The sequence below is a fragment of the Dipodomys ordii genome, unplaced genomic scaffold, assembly GCF_000151885.1.
Source record: "Dipodomys ordii isolate 6190 unplaced genomic scaffold, Dord_2.0 Scaffold52, whole genome shotgun sequence".
Lineage (NCBI taxonomy): Eukaryota > Metazoa > Chordata > Mammalia > Rodentia > Heteromyidae > Dipodomys > Dipodomys ordii.
The window spans coordinates 9,668,048-9,687,279 of NW_012267268.1; the positions used below are offsets into that span (position 1 = coordinate 9,668,048).

At 38.7% G+C, this 19,232-nt stretch overlaps 1 protein-coding gene across 2 annotated transcripts in view; it reads left to right on the top strand.

Annotated features, from left to right (window-relative positions):
• The window catches only part of Cntnap5 (contactin associated protein-like 5), a 921,488-nt gene that overhangs the window by 424,600 nt on the left and 477,656 nt on the right, over window positions 1-19,232 (top strand). For both annotated transcript variants that reach the window (XM_013020681.1, XM_013020682.1), the window contains exon 4: window positions 5,673-5,820. In XM_013020681.1, coding sequence (XP_012876135.1) covers window positions 5,673-5,820 — 148 coding nt within the window. The remainder of the gene's footprint in view (window positions 1-5,672; window positions 5,821-19,232) is intronic.

Here is a 19,232-nt window from a genome sequence, read left to right on the forward strand (position 1 = left end):
CATAGGACCGGACTCTGATGCAGATGTTTGTTTACTTCTTGTGCATCATTCCACCTGTTCAGTTACGTATAAACTGTTCCTGTGGTACCCCTTCCATGTGTTTCTTCTGATGCAGATGTTTGTTTACTTCTTGTGCATCATTCCACCTGCTCAGTTACGTATAAACTGTTCCTGTGGTACCCCTTCCATGTGTTTCTTCTCTGCTTTAATATCGTGTCATATGATAGAACATCCTCTGTGGGGCATATGAAAGAATGAGGCTCTCTCTCAAAAAGCAAGATTCCCATATGTCTGTGACAATTACAAAGAATGTAGCTTCTCCCATTTTTAAATTCTTTAACTTTCTGAAAAGAAAGCTAAATTGCGCTGCAATCCTGCATAGACTTGAAAAAACAATGGATCACTGGCTGAGGGTATATTTGGTAATAGAAAGTTTGGTTAGTATGCATAAGGCTCTAGATTCCATCTTTAGCACAAGAGAATGAAAATGAGAGAAGGGGGAGAGGAAGAAAAGAAGGAAAGAAGGAAGGAAGGAAGGAAGGGAGGGAGGGAGGGAGGGAGGGAAGGAGGGAGGGAGATAGGGAGGGAGGGAGGAAAGAGAACAAAGAAAAGAGGAAAAGTGATGAGCTGCCTTGTTAAGTAATGATATTTATCTCATTGAACAAGTATAAAAATGGAGCGATGCCATTCTTTCTGATGGAAGCATAGAATTCCATTGTATTTATATACCACATTTTCTTGATCCATTCATCCACTGAGAATCATCTGGGTTAATTCCATGTCTTGGCTACATAAGGAAATGGAAAGACTTGGAAAAAGTCATATTAAATGAAATAAGCCAAACCCAAAGAAACATAGACTGCCTGTTTTCCCTCATTTGTAATAATTAGTGTATGTCTAGGATATTACTAGCAGAGGATCACAATAGCTCAATAGCTATGTATATATAACCTTATAAACTGATGCTAATCAAAAATTACAAGATTTAGAAACAAGAAATAACTTGGTGCAGTTATTTCTTTTTTCTTTTTTTTCTTTTTCCTTTGGTTTACTCTGTGTTGTCAATTTTTTTTTAATTTCTGTACCCTTCGTATGGCATATAAGTTTCTATGATTTAGGGATGGCAGGGAGAATCACAGAAATAGCAAGGCAAAGGACAAAGGGTGAACCAATTCAACAGTGATACTCACAAGACACTATGTTGGAAATGAACTCTACAACTTGGGGTGGAGGGGAGTGGGGGGAGAGATAGTGGGAGTAAATGAGGGAGGGAGTAAAAATGTTCTATAAGAATTGTACTCAATACTTATGTAATGTAACCCCTCTGTAAATCACCTTTACAATGAAAATAATGTAAATAAAAATCAAATAATATACAGATAAAAATAAACTGCATAAGACTTTTTTCATGAATTGATTCTGAAATGGTTTTATGGAATGTGGAACAAACAAAAAGCCTTCTGAGAAACAACAGATATAATATTGTTCAGAACTAGAATTTGAAAAGATCTACCCTGAGTTTCCACTGGGTTGCTAATGTGTTCATTGCTTGGGCTCTGAGTCACAGATCTCCAATGTGGACAGGGTATACCTTATTATCTGACTATGCATTTGTAAGATGCATGGCTATTCGGAGAGGTGAAGGTGTGTGTGTGTGTGTGTGTGTGTGTAATGAGGGGAGAGAGGAAAGAGAAAGTGAGAGAGAAAGAGAGAGTATGAGAGAGACACAGAGAGGGAGGGAAGGAAAGAAAGAGATTACCATATCAGTTCTTCAGTAAGCAAGGTTTTAAATCCTTCATGACCAAGGGTACTAATCACCTAATATAAAAGCATTTTATCCTAATATAAGTGGAAAGTAGCAAGTGGCCACTGTGGAAAATATCTTTTCCACAGCTACAATGGTAGCTATGACAATCGTTCAATTGCAGAAAACTGATTGTATTTACAGGTGGGATATGTATTGGGAGTGAAGTAAAAGGCTTCCCCAGACTTTCATCAGAATCTCTATAATCTAGTCTCAGTGTGATAGAGTTGGTAAAGGACTAGTTTTGCTTTGTTTAGTGTTTAGTGACTTTACTAGCTCCAGGAAGGCCTTGGGGCCATGCATTGTAAACTTTGACTTTCAAAACTGTATAATATGAATCTTCTTAGACCTGAGCCCTTGAAACTGTGAAGTTGGCCATGACATAGCTCTGGGACCAGAGGCTTTATGACTATGAGCCTGCAATCAACTGCTGAGTAATTTGCTGGCCCGATGGCCATGTCGGGCCAGAAGATGGACTCCTTGATTGACATCCAGAGCATATCACACATGAGTTAAGCAATAAAGTCTGGCAAAGTATTTACAGTTAAATAGTTATACAGTCAGATGCTAAGTATTGTCTGTCTACATAGGATACAGAACTCAGGCAGAGCCCCAGTCATTCCTGGCCTCTAGATGGCCTCTAGATGTCTGAGGAGATAGGGCGTACAAATATCATCAGTAGCAAATTCAGGATACTTCTTTCATTCATCAGTGTTAACTGTACATGCCAGGTGGGACTTCTTTACATATTCTAAAAGAAAGATATATTATGATGCATAATGAAGCAAGCACTTTTGTAAGGTAGCTGATATTCTATATGGAAGTTGGGATATAAGAGCTTGAACAGAGTCTCATTACTGTGATTCCAGCCTTATAGGAGCAGAGTAGAAGGATGAGGATCTAGGACAGCCAGAGGGAAAAATAATCATGAGACTTCTTGAAAAAAAAAATAACACTAAAGAAAAGGCTGGGGGCATTGTTTTTTAATTTAATTTATTTATTTTTATTGTGAAAATACCATACAATTACATGGGCAAGATAATGAGTACATTTCTTATCAAGCATTGTTGCCTTCTCCTTTGTTTCCCTTTTCCATCCCTTCCCATCACCCCCCCTCCCCCCGCACCCCGGCCCGACAGTTATAAAGTTCGTTTTTCGACATAATGTCTTGTGCATCTCATTGTTGCAATGGGTCCACCTGTATCCCTATTTAAACTATTTGTTTTTTCCCTTCCCCTCCACAAGTTATACCAACATCAAATACAGTGAAAGCAGGGGTTATACCGTGGGGGAGGGACATACAAAGCAACAAAGAAGTCATTTTATAAATATGTTAGGAACAATTGCTTGAAAACAAAAAACATTTGAATACTTATCTTGGGGTTCATTTCACCTAACATCAACTTATTTGACCTTTTCTGCTTCTCTCAGACAAATACTAATTATTACAAATAAGGGAAACCATGGGATTTATGTTTCTTTGGGCCTGGCTTACTTCACTTAATATAATTTTTTCCAAGTCTTCCAGAAGGGAACCTTACTGCATTGTTGGTGTGAGTGTAAACTTGTTCAATCACTTTGGAAAGTAATATGGAGGTTCCTCAAAAGACTCCACATAGAGCTCGCCTGTGACCCAGCAATCCCACTTTTGGGCATTTACCCAAATGATCACAAACAAGACCACACTAAAGCTACCAGCACAACTGTGTTTATTGCAGCATTGTTTACCATAGCTAAGATATGGAACCAACCCAGATGCCCCTCAGTAGATGAATGGATCAAGAAAATGTGGTATATATACACAATGGAATTCTATGCCTCCATCAGAAAGAATGATTATTGCTCCATTGTTAGGAAATGTTAACACTTGAAAATGGAAAGACTTGAGGGCATTGTTTAAGTTGTAGAGCGCCTCCTTCTTGAGAGTGAGGCCTGGAGTTCTACCCAAAGTACTGCCTGCCTGTCTATCTATCTATCTATCTATCTATCTATCTATCTACATATCTATCTATCTATCTATTTATCTATCTATCCTCTATCTTCAATCTATCTTCTATCAAACTTTGTCTATTTGTCTATCTATCAAACTGTAAGATAAGATCAGGATGCTTTGAAAAGTTATAAGGATGGTCAATGGTGATGGATTAACAATATTGTGACTGTGCTTAGTAACAGGAGTTTTATACTTTAAAACTGTCAAAATGGGGCTGAGCACTGGTAGCTCACACTGATAGCCCTAGATATTCAGGAGGCTGAGAGCTGAAATTGAGGTTTGTAGACAGACAAATCTAAAAGAATATCATCTTCAATTTACCAGCAAAAAGCTAGAAATGGAGCTTAGCTCATAAGTAGAGTGTTAGCTGTGAGGAAAAAAAAAAAAGAACACGTTAAAAGGCTAACAGTTTGAAGCCTGGTACACGCATAAAATCAAACCAACAAACAACATGGTCAAAATGGTAAATTTCGTAAATTTACATTTTATCCCCTTTAAAGAAAAGATGACTCGGGGCTGGGAAGGTGGCTCAGTGGTAGAGCGCTTGCCTTGCATGCATGAGGCCCTGGGTTCGATTCCTCAGCACCACATAAGCAAAAAGAGAAAAGCCGGAAGTGGTGCTGTGGCTCAAGTGGTAGAGCACTAGCCTTGAGCTGAAGAGGTGAAGGACAGTGCCCAGGCCTGGAGTTCAGGCCCCATGACCGGACCCAAAAAAAAAAAGAAAAAGAAAAAAAAAAGAAAGGATGATGACTTAATAAAATATTTAAAACAAAAGACAAGGTGAAATAGCTTCATATTCTAGTTGCAGAAAAATAATTTTATATTCTTTGATTTTACAAGTGAGGACACATAGGGAATAAGTAGTTCCTGTGCTGTTTTTTTTCCTACCATTTAAAGATCAAAACAAATGGGAAATGAACTACCCATAAATCTCAAATGTGATATCTTCTTCCAGTAAGCATAGCAATAGGACAGGTGAGTAGGACTGTAGCAAGAAGAAGAGATTAGGAATAGAATAACTTGACATTGAAATTTAGACCATTTACCAACTAGGTACGGATATTTGCTCCTTCTTCTTTTCTATCTCTAGATTTCAATTTTTGTTTTATCTGTAAATGGTGATAATGGTAATGGAAAGTGCTTAGCAGAGTGACTAAGCTTCAAATAATGATAACAATTACTTCAGTAAAGCCTTTCCTTCTGAGAGGAGGTTGTCAGTTATCTTGCAGGTCACGGTGATTATGAACATTAGGCATGTTTGAACTGCATTTGCGTTATTAACTTTGTAAAGCTTTTATATGGCCCATCTTACTTCTTCCTAGAATTGCTTTATTCATAAGACTTAGTTGCATGTAAGAGATGAGGAGAGGAGCTTTTTAAAGAATAAATGTTTCAGCAGAGGAGAATTCCAGTGGTGTAACTCCTCTGAAGAACTAATGTACAGTTTAACAAAATAAATACCATGAATGAAGTGGAATGAAGTTAAGAAGAGGGAAGTAGACAAATGGAGAGAGGAAAGGTAAGTGAATATAATCATAATGGAAATGGAACTAAGCAACTTGAGGAAATGGTTGGGACTGAGAGACATAGGAGAGAATGATAAAAGAGGTAATATTGATCAAGATGCATTAGACTTACAAATTGACATGCTGAATTTAAACGTCTTTCTATAAGCACTTAAAGATAATTTTAAAAAAACACGATATTTACACATAAGCATGTCCCATGATAGAGGATTGTTCACTGATAGCTCATCAGTGTCAGAGAAATTGAAGGTGTTTTTCCAAGAGGCTTGACAGAGGAACTTGGCAGAGGAAAATATAGTTGATGTCCTCTGTTATCTCAGAACTCACTGGGTCGTTCTTTCTCTTCTAGACCTTTGCTGGAAACATGAATGCTGACAGTGTGGTGCACCATAAGCTACTTCATTCTGTGAGAGCCCGATTTATCCGCTTTGTGCCCTTGGAGTGGAATCCCAGTGGGAAGATTGGCATGAGGGTGGAGGTCTATGGATGCTCCTACAGTAAGTACCTACTTGTACTCAGGTGCAACACCACCATGTGTAATACTCCCCACACATCACCAGATTTTCTTCTTTTATATTGAGAATAACAATGATGACATTACAGAGCTCTTTCCAGGCTTGACAGAACTTATAGATACCTATTCAAAAATGACCACTTTCTACCAAGAAATAGAAAAGGCAAGCTTTCTATTTGAGCTGAATGAACTTAGAAGCTATAATCTTATGAAGGTTCAAAGAAGAGAGCTCTTTGAGTTTCAGCCACCATTTGTCATTTTCAATCAAAGAAATAGGCAAGCTCAATTTTTTCCCACAGAATGGAGATTTCCCTGAGGAAGAAGCAACTCCACCCTGGATAGCAGCTTTAGCTTCCATCACAGATTCTAATCTGTTCTTCCTAGTAGTCCACCTGTGCAGTTCACACTTGTTTTAACAGCCCCAGAATTGCATAGCCATTTCCTTGCAATGAATGTTCTAGCTCATATATGCACAAAACACTGTTTCATTATGTAAATGCAGAATGCTGTGCACAAATTATTTCAGTCAATATGTACCAGGGGCCTTCACATAGCCAAATACCTGTCATGGTAATTGGTTCACATAACTATTTTGCTTTATCTTTGCCAAAACAGTCCATCTTTCTCACATATGTTATTTACTAACTCTGTCCTTTCTCAGACCTTAGTTACAGGGCCTCTGGTATTTTCTGGCTTCCTGAATTGGCAATATTCCTTAAATTTACATATCACGTACTGGCGTATCAACCTCTACCTCTATATCTCCCAGCCTGACCTCTAGAAAAATTATCTACTTAATATCTTCACTCAAAAATATAATATCTCAAATTTAATATAGAAAAATTAGATTTATCAATTAATTATAGCCTAAGATCTGTCTCAAAGTCACTTATCCCCTGACTGTGTGAGCGTAGTCCTAATAGAGCCATTTACTGCCCAGCTTTAGCCACAGCACATATTTACAGTATATCTTCCTCTTCATTTCTCCAGAGTATATTCTGAGTCCAAGCACTTCTTTCACTTTGTAAGGAAAGCCTCTGTCCATGCTCAACTATAATACCCCAGTAGCTCCTACTTGGAGTTTCTTCTCTTATTACTCAGTGTCTCAAGTTCATGCTGCACTCATCCAACAAAGTGACCTCTACAAAGACACATCACACCATCACCTGCTTGATTCATTCAAAACTCAAACTTCTCAAGGAAATATTCCCATGGAAGTTTCCTTGCCTATTTATTCAACTTCTTTTTGCTCCTTGCTAGCTGTTTTGGCCATTTTCTTGTCTTTAAAACATGCCACAACTTTACTACCTCAGGATCTTGGCATTGTTCCCAAGGCACTGAAGAGTCTTTCTTAGACTAATATTGTCAACTCCTTCTGTCAAGATGATTGTCCAGGAGCTGGGAAGGTGGCTCAGTGGTAGAGCGCTTGCCTTGCATGCATGAGGCCCTGGGTTCGATTCCTCAGCACCACATAAGCAGAAAGAAAAAAAAGCCAGAAGTGGTACTGTGGCTCAAGTGGTAGATCGCTAGCCTTCAGTTGAAGAGCTGAGGGACAGTGCCCAGGTCCAGAGTTCAGGCCCCACAACCAGACTCCCCCGCCCCAAAAAAGAGATGATTGTCAATTATAATGTCACCTTTTCAAAGTAGTCCTGACTTACCCTCTAATGTCAATAGCCCTAGGTCCTATACAACTATTATCACCCTATAGTCATATGGTATGGGTTTATTTATTTAATAGTACCTACCACAAATCACAATCTGAATTGTTTGTTTTTATTTAATCATTTGTTCCATGGATTCCCAAGTAATGTAAGCCAAGCAATATGAGATAAAGCACCTTATCTCTTAAGTGCAGCTCCTCAATATAGATTTTTAAATGCTGAATGGATATTTTATCCCAGCCTCCTAGTCTCAGCCTAGACAGCCAGGTTCTTGTGCAATTATCTGTTGTTAAATTGTGGGGATTTGGGGGGGGGTTGTTGTGGTTCATTTCCTGAGACTTGAACTCAGGGCTCGAGTGCTGTCCCTCACTTTTTGTGTTTAAGGCCAGTGCTCTAACACTTGAGCCACAACTCTACTTCTGACTTTTTTGGTAGTTAATTGGAGATAAGAGTCTCTCAGACATTCCTGTCCAGGCTGGTTTCAAACATGATCCTCAGATATCTCAGCCTCTGGATAGCTAGAATTATAGGCATGAGCTGCTGACACCTGGCTGTTAATATTTCCTTTTATATAGTTACTTCCATTTCATAAATCTTTTCTACAAACTTCTCTTTGTTTTTTAAAATATTTTTATTGTAAAGACACTGTACAGAGGAGGTACAGTTACATGAGGAAGGTAATGGGTACATTTCCTATAGAGCATTGTTACCCTCTTCTTTGTTTTCCCCTAACATCCCTTCCCTCCCCACTTCCTCAACTCCTCCCTCCCCCCTGAAGTTGTAAAGTTCATTTTCAACATACTGTCTTGTACATTTCATTGTTACAATAGGTCAACCTGTATCCTTATTTCAGGATTTTGATATTTTCCTTCCATCCGCAAATTAGAAAAATGTATATACAAGATGCAGGGCACTGGAATCAAATACAGTGAAAACAGGGATTATATCGTGGGGGAAGAAAATACAAAAGAAACAAAAAAATCACATAGTACATTATAAGTACATTATAAACAACAGCAAGAAAGATAAAACCTCTTGTGTCCCTATCTTGGGGTTCATTTGGCTTAGCATCATCTTATATGATCCTATGTACATAGCTTTAGATCTTTTCTGTGGATGGTTAAAATTCAGTAAGATCAGAGCTTTATAATTTCTTAAGGTACAAGTCTTCATCAATTTGGAAAAATCATCATGTGCATTCATTCACTCATTTATTCACTCAGGTAGAGACATTTATTTGGCACTTAATATATCAAGCCTCTTGTAAGGCACTGGGGATTTAAACAAAAGCAAGACCTTTTGCTGGACTTCTACAATCCTGCATTTGTACTTCAAAGCATTTTTCATGGTTGAATGTCATCTGTTAATTGTGTGTTGTGTGACTGCCCTTCTGATGTTTGCCTCCCCTGCCTTGTCTCTTAGCTTCACAGGGGCCATAACTGTGTCTGCCAGGTATCCCTAGCTGAGCATGGTGAGAAGACAATATATATGTAATATGTACTTGTTAAACAGTTGAAACTGCTGAGTCAATAATGGGGTAGCAAAAATTTAATAAATCCATGCAATAAGGGATGGTAGGTACGTGATAGAATGTGTAATACAGGGGAAAGAGGCAAAGGGAGAAAGCTATTGTCCTGATACTAGAACAAATCAGATGACATTATTCCCACTAGCCAACCCTCATAATTTGAAGTCACTTTCTTGCATGAAGGAAGCCATGAAGCAGGTGAGCTAGCACATAGGGAAACAGGAGGACAAATGCATGATTGCATTATGTACATCCACAAGAAATGACAAGAAGAAAGCATCAGATGGAGATACTTGCCTTGCTCTTGTGTCTGCGTCTGCATTCAGCAGCTTATAACAGCATTGCCTAGCCTGAGAGAGGAAAGTGACTGACAGCAGGAGGAAGCTCTCACTCAAATCTAGTCAGTCTTGGACTTCAGTTCTCTCTTAATAAATCTTCTATCTGAGTTTGGAAAGCATTTCCTTGTGGAAGAAGACCAAGTTGACTGAAAATTTATGAGTTTTACGGTCTTTTAGTTATTGGCCACAGTAAAATCTAGATGGAGCCTTGCAATATATATTGTTGTAGTTTATTTTGTTTCATGGTCTTTCCTTTTCATTCCCCAAACCTGGCTTTAAAATCCCTTTTCTTTTGATTTCTTTTGCAAGCCTCAGTCACTGGACCATAGCCTTCATGTCTCTGTCCTCCAGCTATGTTTGTCTTTTTTTTTCCTCACCTTGACCTCAGTAACATGCTCTGATAGTGTCTCTGCTTTTAGACCTTTCTGAAAAGAGCACACATGTCTTATCCATTCAAGAACCCTGGAAAGCTTTTAGAAAAGACTGTGCTTCTCAATCATGTTTGTATTACCACCCCTAAGTCTTCCAACTTTACCTTCCACACTGTGCTCATGAAGATCAGTGCCTTCCAAGTGCAAGTTATCTCTGATTCCACATTATCATATATGCTATTGCATTTTCCAGAAATATTGTTCCACTTCTTTATCAGGAGGATTCCCCATTGCCACTTACCACCCAGCTCAAAATCACCTACATTTAAAATAAGTGTCTGTCGGACACTGGTGGCTCACACCTGTAATCCTAGCTACTCAGGAGGCTGAGATCTGAGGATCACGGTTCAAAGCCAGCCCGGGCAGGAAAGACCATGAGACTCCTATCTCCAATAAACCACCAGAAAATGGAAGTGGCGCTGTAGCTCAAGTGGTAGAGCGCTCGCCTTGAGCTGAAGAGCTGAGGGACAGCGCCCAGGCCCAGAATTCAAGCCCCACAACCGACAAAAAAAAAAAAGTGTCTGACTCCTGGGTCTTTTTAGAGACCACCATCCATAGGTTAGGCTTCAATCATAGGTCTTATCGTAGGATATAAGCAATACCTGGTACTTCTCACCCTCTGCACCTGCCTGATTCTCTCTTAGACTGACACCTGTATCTACTATTTCCGTTGACAAGGGGATCTCAGCTTCCTGCCACTTCCAAGTCCTCGTCCTAAATCCAACAGTGGAATAGTAAAGCATCTTTCACGGCATTCAGTGATGATTAAAGAAATGGAGATTTGAGTTCAAATCCCATTACTGGCACAAAAAAAATAAAACATGAAATTTTTGTGTCAAAAATAATTTTAAAATAGACATGTATATCATGTGGTAGAGTGCCAGTCTTGAGTGAAAAAAGCCAAGCCAAAGCATATGGCTGTGAGTTCAAGCCCCAGGACTGGCACAATGAATGATTAAAACCAAAGTTCTTTGCTCAACTACTTAAAGATAATTTTTAAAAATTCTCATAACAAAGTTAAACAATTGTACAAAAACCAACAACAAAAAACTTAGCATCATTATAAATAACTTCCTCTGAATGAATTATGACTCTTTCTTTTCCTAATTCATATTGGCTATCAGACATCATCCATGTGTGGATATCTGCTAGCCAAGCTTAAAACATGATTTTCTTTTTCAAATGAAACATGAAAAACTTCCTTCATTATGGTTTTCCCCTTGTTAAACTTATTTATCTTTAGTCAAACATGTTCATGTAAATAAAGGACATGCTTCCTTCTAAATGTTGAATCAAAATGAGGAAGTACAGGTATTAATGTAGAACTGAAGAAACCAATGTATATGTACAAGAGAATTAAAGAGGGGAACCAGCTAGAGCTGTCATTAATGGAGACACACACACACACACACACACACACACACACAGAAACATGGAGATGCCCTCTGCCCCCTCTTCTCTCCTCTCCTCTCCAATTCCCCCCCCCCCCGCCCCTGTCAGGCACCAGAAATGAGATCCCTCCCCTTCGCCTATTGCGTCTTAGACACTTGCTGAAGAAGAAAACTAGTAGTTCTTTACGGACAGTTTTTCCTCCATTGAATTAGCCAGTCAGCAGAAAAGCTGTCATCGTCATCATTACCAACATTTCTGAAGCAGCTCATCATTTTGTTATGAGGTATGCCACCAGAAAGTACCACATGGACCTAGAGTACAGCCACTAGCAAGTTTATATTAATACATCTGTGGCTACACTCGGGGCAACAGGTCCTAAATTGCAGTGCTGAGCCATTTCTCAGGGCTCCTTTTATATAGAAAATTCACATTCGTTTTTGCTCAAAGATGGAAAATCCCTAACAGTTCTTTCCTGAAGGTGCAAGCCAAGCAAGCTAAACAATGCTTTTAGCAAGCATGATTCATTTCTATGAACCATTTCTAGGGTACTGTGAGCATATTTTTTCTTGTAAGTGCCAAGTCTCAAGGAACTGGCCCCTAGGGCAGAGGTGCAGTTCTATCTTCAAAATGGAGTCACATTTGTCAGGTACTGGCAACTAGGGTGCCTTATCACAACTTATAGGTATAATATGCTGTTATCCACACCCTACACCTTATGGCAACTGTTCAAAGCAGGAATATTATTATTGCTGTCATTACGCATGTGCTGGTTCAGGGGCTTGAACTCAGGACCTCAAGCTCTTGCATGAGGCTTTTTTTGCTCAAGGTGGATGTTCAATCATTTCATCCATTTCTCTGAATTTCCTTTTTCTTTTTTTTATTGTGAAAATATCATACAGAGGTGTTATAATTACATGTGCAAGGTAATGAGTGCATTTCTTATCAAACATTCTTGCTTCCTCCTTTGTTTCCCTTTAACAACCTTTCCCATCTTCCTCCCCTCACCCCGCCCCCAACCTGCGCCAAAGTTGAAAAGTTCATTTTCGACATAACATCCTGTACATATCATTGTTGCAATGGGTCCACCTGTATCCCTATTTAAATAATTTGTTTTTTCCCTTCCACTCCACAAATTACCAACATCAAATATAGTGAAAACAGGGGTTATACCGTGGGGGAGGGACATACAAAGCAACAAAGAAATTTCTTATAAATATGTTAGACACAATAGCAAGAAAGAAAAATCATTTGAGTCCCTAACTTGGGGTTCATTTCGCTTAACATCAACTTATCTGACCATTTCTGCTTGTCTCAGACATATACTAGTAATTGCAAATAAGGGAAACCATGGGACCTATGTTTCTTGGGGCCTGAATTACTTCACTTAATATAATTTTTTCCAAGTCTTTCCATTCCCTAACAAATGGGGCAATGCCATTCTTTCTGATGGAGGCATAGAATTCCATCGTGTATATATACCACATTTTCTTGATCCATTCATCAGAATTAAATGAGTTAGAATCCAAGAAAAACCATAGAAAGAATCAACAAAATAAAGAGTTGTTTTTTTGAAAATATTAACAAAATTGACAGACCCATAGCAAATCTTGCCAGAAAAAGAAGAGAGCACACCCAAATAAATAAACTCAGAGATGAGAATGGAAACATCACCACAGAAACAACCAAGATTCAGAACATTATAAGGGAATAATTCTCAACTCTTTATGCTAAATTTTCTTTAGAAAGAAAATTTCTAAAGACAAAGTGACTGTAAAGTTAAGTGACTTGCACACTAGGCAAAATAAGTTATCTGAGTCCTAAAGGTCTATACTTAATTGGTGCTAGTGGCTTGTTCAGTCATCCTAGCTACTCAGGAAACTTGATATCTAAGTATTGTGGTTTGTTTGTAGTCTGGGTGAGAAAGTTGATAAGAATCTTTTCTCCAATTAACCACTAAAATCTGGAAGTAGATCTGGTTCAATTGGTAGAGCACTAGCCTTCAGCACAAAAGTTCAGGGACAGTGCCCGGGCCCCGATTTAAAGCGTCAGGAATGAGAATAAAATAAAATAAAATAAACAACAACAACAAAAACTTAAGAGACAGTGCCTAGGCCCTGAATTCAACCCTAGTATAGGTGCATGTACACACACACACACACACACACACACACACACACGTGCATAAAATGCATACTTATTTGTCTGGTTGATATCTCAGTAGGATTATGTCCCAAATGACTACAATGTATTACATCCTTGTCAAAATCTGCCTGCAATCAAGGGCAATACAATAATAGGAGCCCATCAGGAGAATTTAGGTTTTGAGGGATCAGGAGACCTGAATTGATTCCTGCTCTCAGATCTGAGGACCCCATTAATGATGGGTTTTATTGAGGCTATTCCAGGGGGAGAAGACTGAAGGTATGGACAAACCAGGGTTATAACATTAGCCATAGTTTGCATACAAGGGATAACTGACTTTCTTAGGAAGACTGGGGAAAGCAACATTAACACACACTCTTCCTCTTAAACACACTTGGGGCAGCCATTTAAGCCTCTGTATTGCCTAGACTTCTCTACCTTTTCAGGGCCCCAGCTCTCAGCGTTCTGGGAGCTTTACTGAGAAATTGGAATGCCAATCTCTCAGCACCTCTAGAACTCACAGCTTCAGTTTGGCACAGGGCTCATCACATATCCTCACAAATCTTTCATCGACTTTCATATTCAACATCTCAGTGAAGACCACTACATACATACACTGAAGTAAAACTCATTCTTGCAATCACCCTTCTTTCTTTCTTCCCATAGCAAATCTGTCGGCAAGTCCTCTCACTATTATTCCTTAAATCATTGCAACTTTATGCATGGCTTTTCATCTCTCAGAACCCAGCCCAGAGTGGTTACATCTTCTGCTATGTGGATTTTTTTTTGGGGGGGGTCCGGTAGTGGGGCCTGAACTCTGGGCCTGGGCGCTATCCCTCAGCTCTTCAAGCACTCTACCACTTGAGCCACAGCATCACTTCCGGCTTTTTTCTTTTTGCTTATGTGGTGCTGAGGAATAGAACCCAGGGCCTCATGCATGCAAGGCAAGCACTCTACCACTGAGCCACCTTCCCAGTCTCCTGCTACGTGGATTTAAACTCTGCAATTCCCTTTTCCCTCAACCCTTCTTTCAGTCCATTGTCACTGCTGTAGTGAGCAAGATCATCATAAAATGCAGAGTTGAGCTCTTGCCCATGGAAAACCTTTCAATAATTTTGACTACACTTTGCAAAAGCCTATGCATGCAACATAGACCCTCTTAGGTGACCATTTCACTGCCTTACCCTTAGCAATGCTATCTATCCATACTTAGTTCCCATTGGCCATCTGTGTGATCAAGCACATAAAGTGCTCCTTCCCTCTCAAGCCCTCTTACAGAACTCCATAAGTCAAGAAATAGATCCTTCATCCTGTGGCTTCATTAGTTTTGTATTGTTTTTCCTTAGGTGGGTGGGGTATTGTAGTTTGAACTCAGGACCTTGTGCTTGCTTGGGCTGTCTTCTACACTTGAGCTACTCCCTCAATGATTTCTTTATGCTTTAGTTTAATTTTAGTATCCCCTTCATTTTACCAAGAGCAGATCTCAGATCAGCATTTTGCCTCAATACCTAATCTGCCTTGACTTTCATGTTAATTATTCAGAGTGGTGTCATTCACTTTCCAATTTACATAAGATAAATTGCCTTGAAATCATATTCATGTTTCCACAGACTTAACCACCACATACACATAGATGACCTTTCTACATTTGCCTACCTATCACATGCCTACTTTTGAACCAATCATGCACCTTCTACGTATCATACATAGTATTACCATTACAGCTACCAGGTTATAAACTTCATTGTACTAAAGACCAATACCTACTTAGATACCCGGAATTCTGGAGTGAGTAGGGCCCATTTTGGTCAATGGTAGAGGGAAGAATATCTCCAATGTCAGACAACCTCTGAGGCAGGATGCTGTACCAGTACTGTTCCCAGGCTCTCTGCTATGACCTACACAATTAAGAGCTGACATCTGAAAATATTTAATTACATCACATAAAAATTTCTTTCTAGAGAAGACAAAACACTCAATCATCTGATACATAGATTCATTTTTGATACACAAATTCACAACTAGCAACCTATAAGATAGAGACACAACTCATAAGTTTTAAGGGAAAATTTCACTTATCACCCAGACTAAGGACTCCTATAACTCCTTTATACCTCACCTGAATTTTCAAACTAAACTCTGCATAAGAATCACAAAGGAGGAGGCTACAATGCTTGATAAGAAATGTACTCATTATCTTGCCCATGTAATTGTAACCCCTCTATACAGTACTTTCACAATAAACAAAAAGAATCACCTGTGGATAAAATTTCAAACTACTCTGCAATCCCACTAAATCACAATATCTAGGTAGCTTCGCCCACCCACCATAGCTCTTGTTGTTTCTAAATAGTTCAGATGAGAAGAAAGAATTCAAATTTCACTCTTTGCCTTTTGTAACTGTTACAGTTTCTTTTTATTCTGTACTGTCATTTTCATGCCAGTAATTGTAAATCATAAGGATTTTCAATGAAATATGAGAACGTTTAAAGGCTGCTTAGAGTAATGTTAAACACATCAACTCTGGACTCAAGCCACTAGAGATGGCAAGCTGTCTTTACCCCCAACCAGGTGTGTAATCTTTTTTTTTTCACACATCTCTCCTAACCCATCCCTCCAGGTGTGTAATCTTGAGCAATCTTGCATTCTCTATAATAAAGGAGGTGATAATAGTGGTAGCTTTATGCCTGAAATTTCTTGGAATAGTGTTTGGCATAAAGAAGCACTCTAAATTGTTGCTTCATTCAATATTTAGGCTACATTTTTTCCATTTCCCCTTCTTTTTATTTTTTAAACCACATCTCTTCCATATATCTAAGGAAGGAGGAGCAGTGAGGTTTTTTTGTTTTGTTTTGTTTTATTTGGTTGCTCATGGGGCTTAAACTCTGAGACTGGACACTGTCCTTCAGCTTTCCAGCTCAAGGCTAGCACTCTACCACTTGAGCCACACACAGCACTACTTCCGGCTTTCTCTGTTTATGTGTACTGAGGAATCAAACCCAGGGCCTCATGCATGCGAAGCAAGCACTCTACCACTGAGCCAACTTCCCAGTCCCAGTTTTTTGCTTTTTTGGTTAGTTGTAGAGCTTGAACTCAGGGCCAAGGTGCTGTTCCTGAGCTCTTTGCTCAAGACTAGCATTCTACTACTCTGATCCACAGTGAAACTTCCAGTTTTCTGGTGGTTAATTGGAGATAACACTCTCACGGGGACTTTTCAGCCTAAGCTAGCTTCAAACTGTCACCCTCTGATATCAGCTAGGATTACAGGAATGAACCAATGGCACCTGGCTTAGGAAATGAATCAAATTTTTAATTTCATTTTATTGTAAAGGTGATAAACAGAGGGGTTATAATTACATATGTAATTACAGGGGTTATATTACATATGTAATGTAATGAGTACATTTTTTAAAATTTTATTAAGATGCTGCACAGAGGGGTTACAGTTACATGAGTAAGGCAATGAGTGCATTATCGATCATTGTTACCCCTCCTTTCCTTGTTGTCTGACTATCCCTTCCTCCCCCATCTCCCCCTCTTCTCCCCTCATCCCCAACCCCCCAAACCCCACCCCTGTTGCCCCAAGTTGTAAAGTTCTTTCCAATATACTGTCCTGTGGGTATCCTTGTTGCAATGGGTAATCCTGTGTCCTTGTTTCAGAGTTTTGTTATTCCCTTTCTCCTCCCCAGATTAGACATATGTATATACAAGATGTAGGGTATCAAATTGAGTACGGTGACAACAAGGGATATGCCTTAGGGGAAAGAACATACAAAGGAAACAACAACAACAAGAAAACATAAAAATCACATGGTATATTTAAAACAATAACAATAAAGATACCACTCCATTTGTTAGGAAATGGAAAAAATTATATTAAGTGAAGTTAACCTAGTTCCAAAGAAATTTAGGTCCCATGGTTTTCCTTATTTACAATAATTAGTCTACATATAGGATAATCTTAACAGATGAGCTGGAAAGATCAAAATTATGAACAAATGACTATCTAAGATGATAAGGCCCTTGTCTGCTGTATAGCTAGTGAAGATCTCCCAATCTGTGGCTTTCTATTGATCTTGCTAGCTATGTCTTTTGCCATGCAGAAGCTCTAGTGTTTAATGCAATCCCATTTATAAAGTCTTCCTTTGATTTGTTGTGTTTCTAATCTTTATCTAGGAAGTTTCAACCTGTGCCAAGGATCCCTATTACTTCCTGTAATATTTTCAGGGTATCTGTTCTTTCTTTAAGGTCTTTGATCCATTTGGAGTTGATTCTGGTGATATATGAGCAGCTAACTTCAGTTTTTGTTTTTGTTTTTTACATTTTATAGCCAGTTCTTCTAACATCATTTGTTGAAGAGGCTTTCTTCTCTCTGATAATTTTGGCTTCCTTATTAAAGCTTAGGTGGCCATAGGTCTGTAGTATCATGTCTGGTTTTCAATTCTATTTCACTGGTGGTCAGGCTGGTTCATGTGCCAGTACAAAGCTGTTTTAATAATAGATTTTGGCATTTGGTATTGATATTCCTCCAGCACTGCTTTACCTGGTAAGAATTGTTTTTGCTATTTGGGTTCTTTTTTTAGTCCATATAAATTTTTAAATTGTTTCTTCTATTTTATTGAAGCATGTTGTGATATCGATGGCTATTGCATTGAATTTGTGAATACCTTTGGAAAGAATTGCCATTTTTGTGATGTTACTCTTTTCAATCAAGGAGCATGGGAGGTTTATCCACTTAGGAAGTGAGTTTTTTTTAACAAACTAAACATTGAAGGGTTTTGACACCATCAATCCATCCAAAGAGTTTAGGCTACATTTAGTTTTCTTGGTGGATTCTACTAAAATTTCTTTATATATGGGAAGATATTTTCTTTAATTATTAATTCTAAACACAAAGTTGCAATGCCTATCTGCCTGCCTATCCGCCTCTGATCATATAAAATAATATTTATTGAAATGAATCCAGGACATGGAAAAGAAAATAAATAATTCTAATCAATCAATATAATGTCAGACTTTCTGGTCTCATTAAGACTTACAGCCATCACTTTGTAACTCAAGTTGCCTCCCTTCTACATTAAACTTTGCATCTATTTGGTTAATCACTTCCAAGTGGTATCACCCAGAATTCATTACTTTCAGACTTCAGGTTATAGTCTCCTACTCCAAATGACTTCTCTTGTCATCTCTTCATCAACTGCCCTCTTTCGTTGTTGTTCTAATCTCCTGGGGGCATGTGTCAAATATGTAGAGGCTGCCAAATTGGAAATTTCAGCTGTGTTGTGCTGAGGAGAAGGTCAGATGGTTCTTTTATAACTCTGCCTAGCACTTACAGAACGGCAGCAGCCAAAAGGGGATTGGGTCTCTGAATCTACTTTAAAAATTCTCATACTTAGCTGGGAGCCAGTAGCTTATAGCTGAATCCTAACTACTCAGGAGGATGAGATCTGAGAATTGAGATTTGAAGCCAGCCTGGGCAGAAAAGTCCTGGTGACTCTCTTTATCTCCAACTAACCATTACCAGAAAGCTAGACAATTTACTGTGGCTCAACGTGGTAGCATGCTAGCCTTGAGCAAAACAGCTCAGCGACAGCACAGAGGCCTGTAGTTCAAGCCCAAGACTGGCAAAAAAGAAAAAAAAAAAAAGAAAAAGAAATCCTGGCACTTTAGAGTTAGGAAATCCTTCAAGAACCATTCATTGTAATTACAATTCTTTCACTCTGGAGATGAGAAAAGCCCAGAAATGTCCTCAAACTAGGTCAATGATGGAATATGCCTCTTTTCTCGCTCTTAGTTCCTGCAGAAATGATTCAGTCTTTTCTATAAAGATATAAATGTATCTATTTGACTGTAGACATAATAAAAACAGGATGCTTTTGTATTTTAAATCAATGACTTCCTTG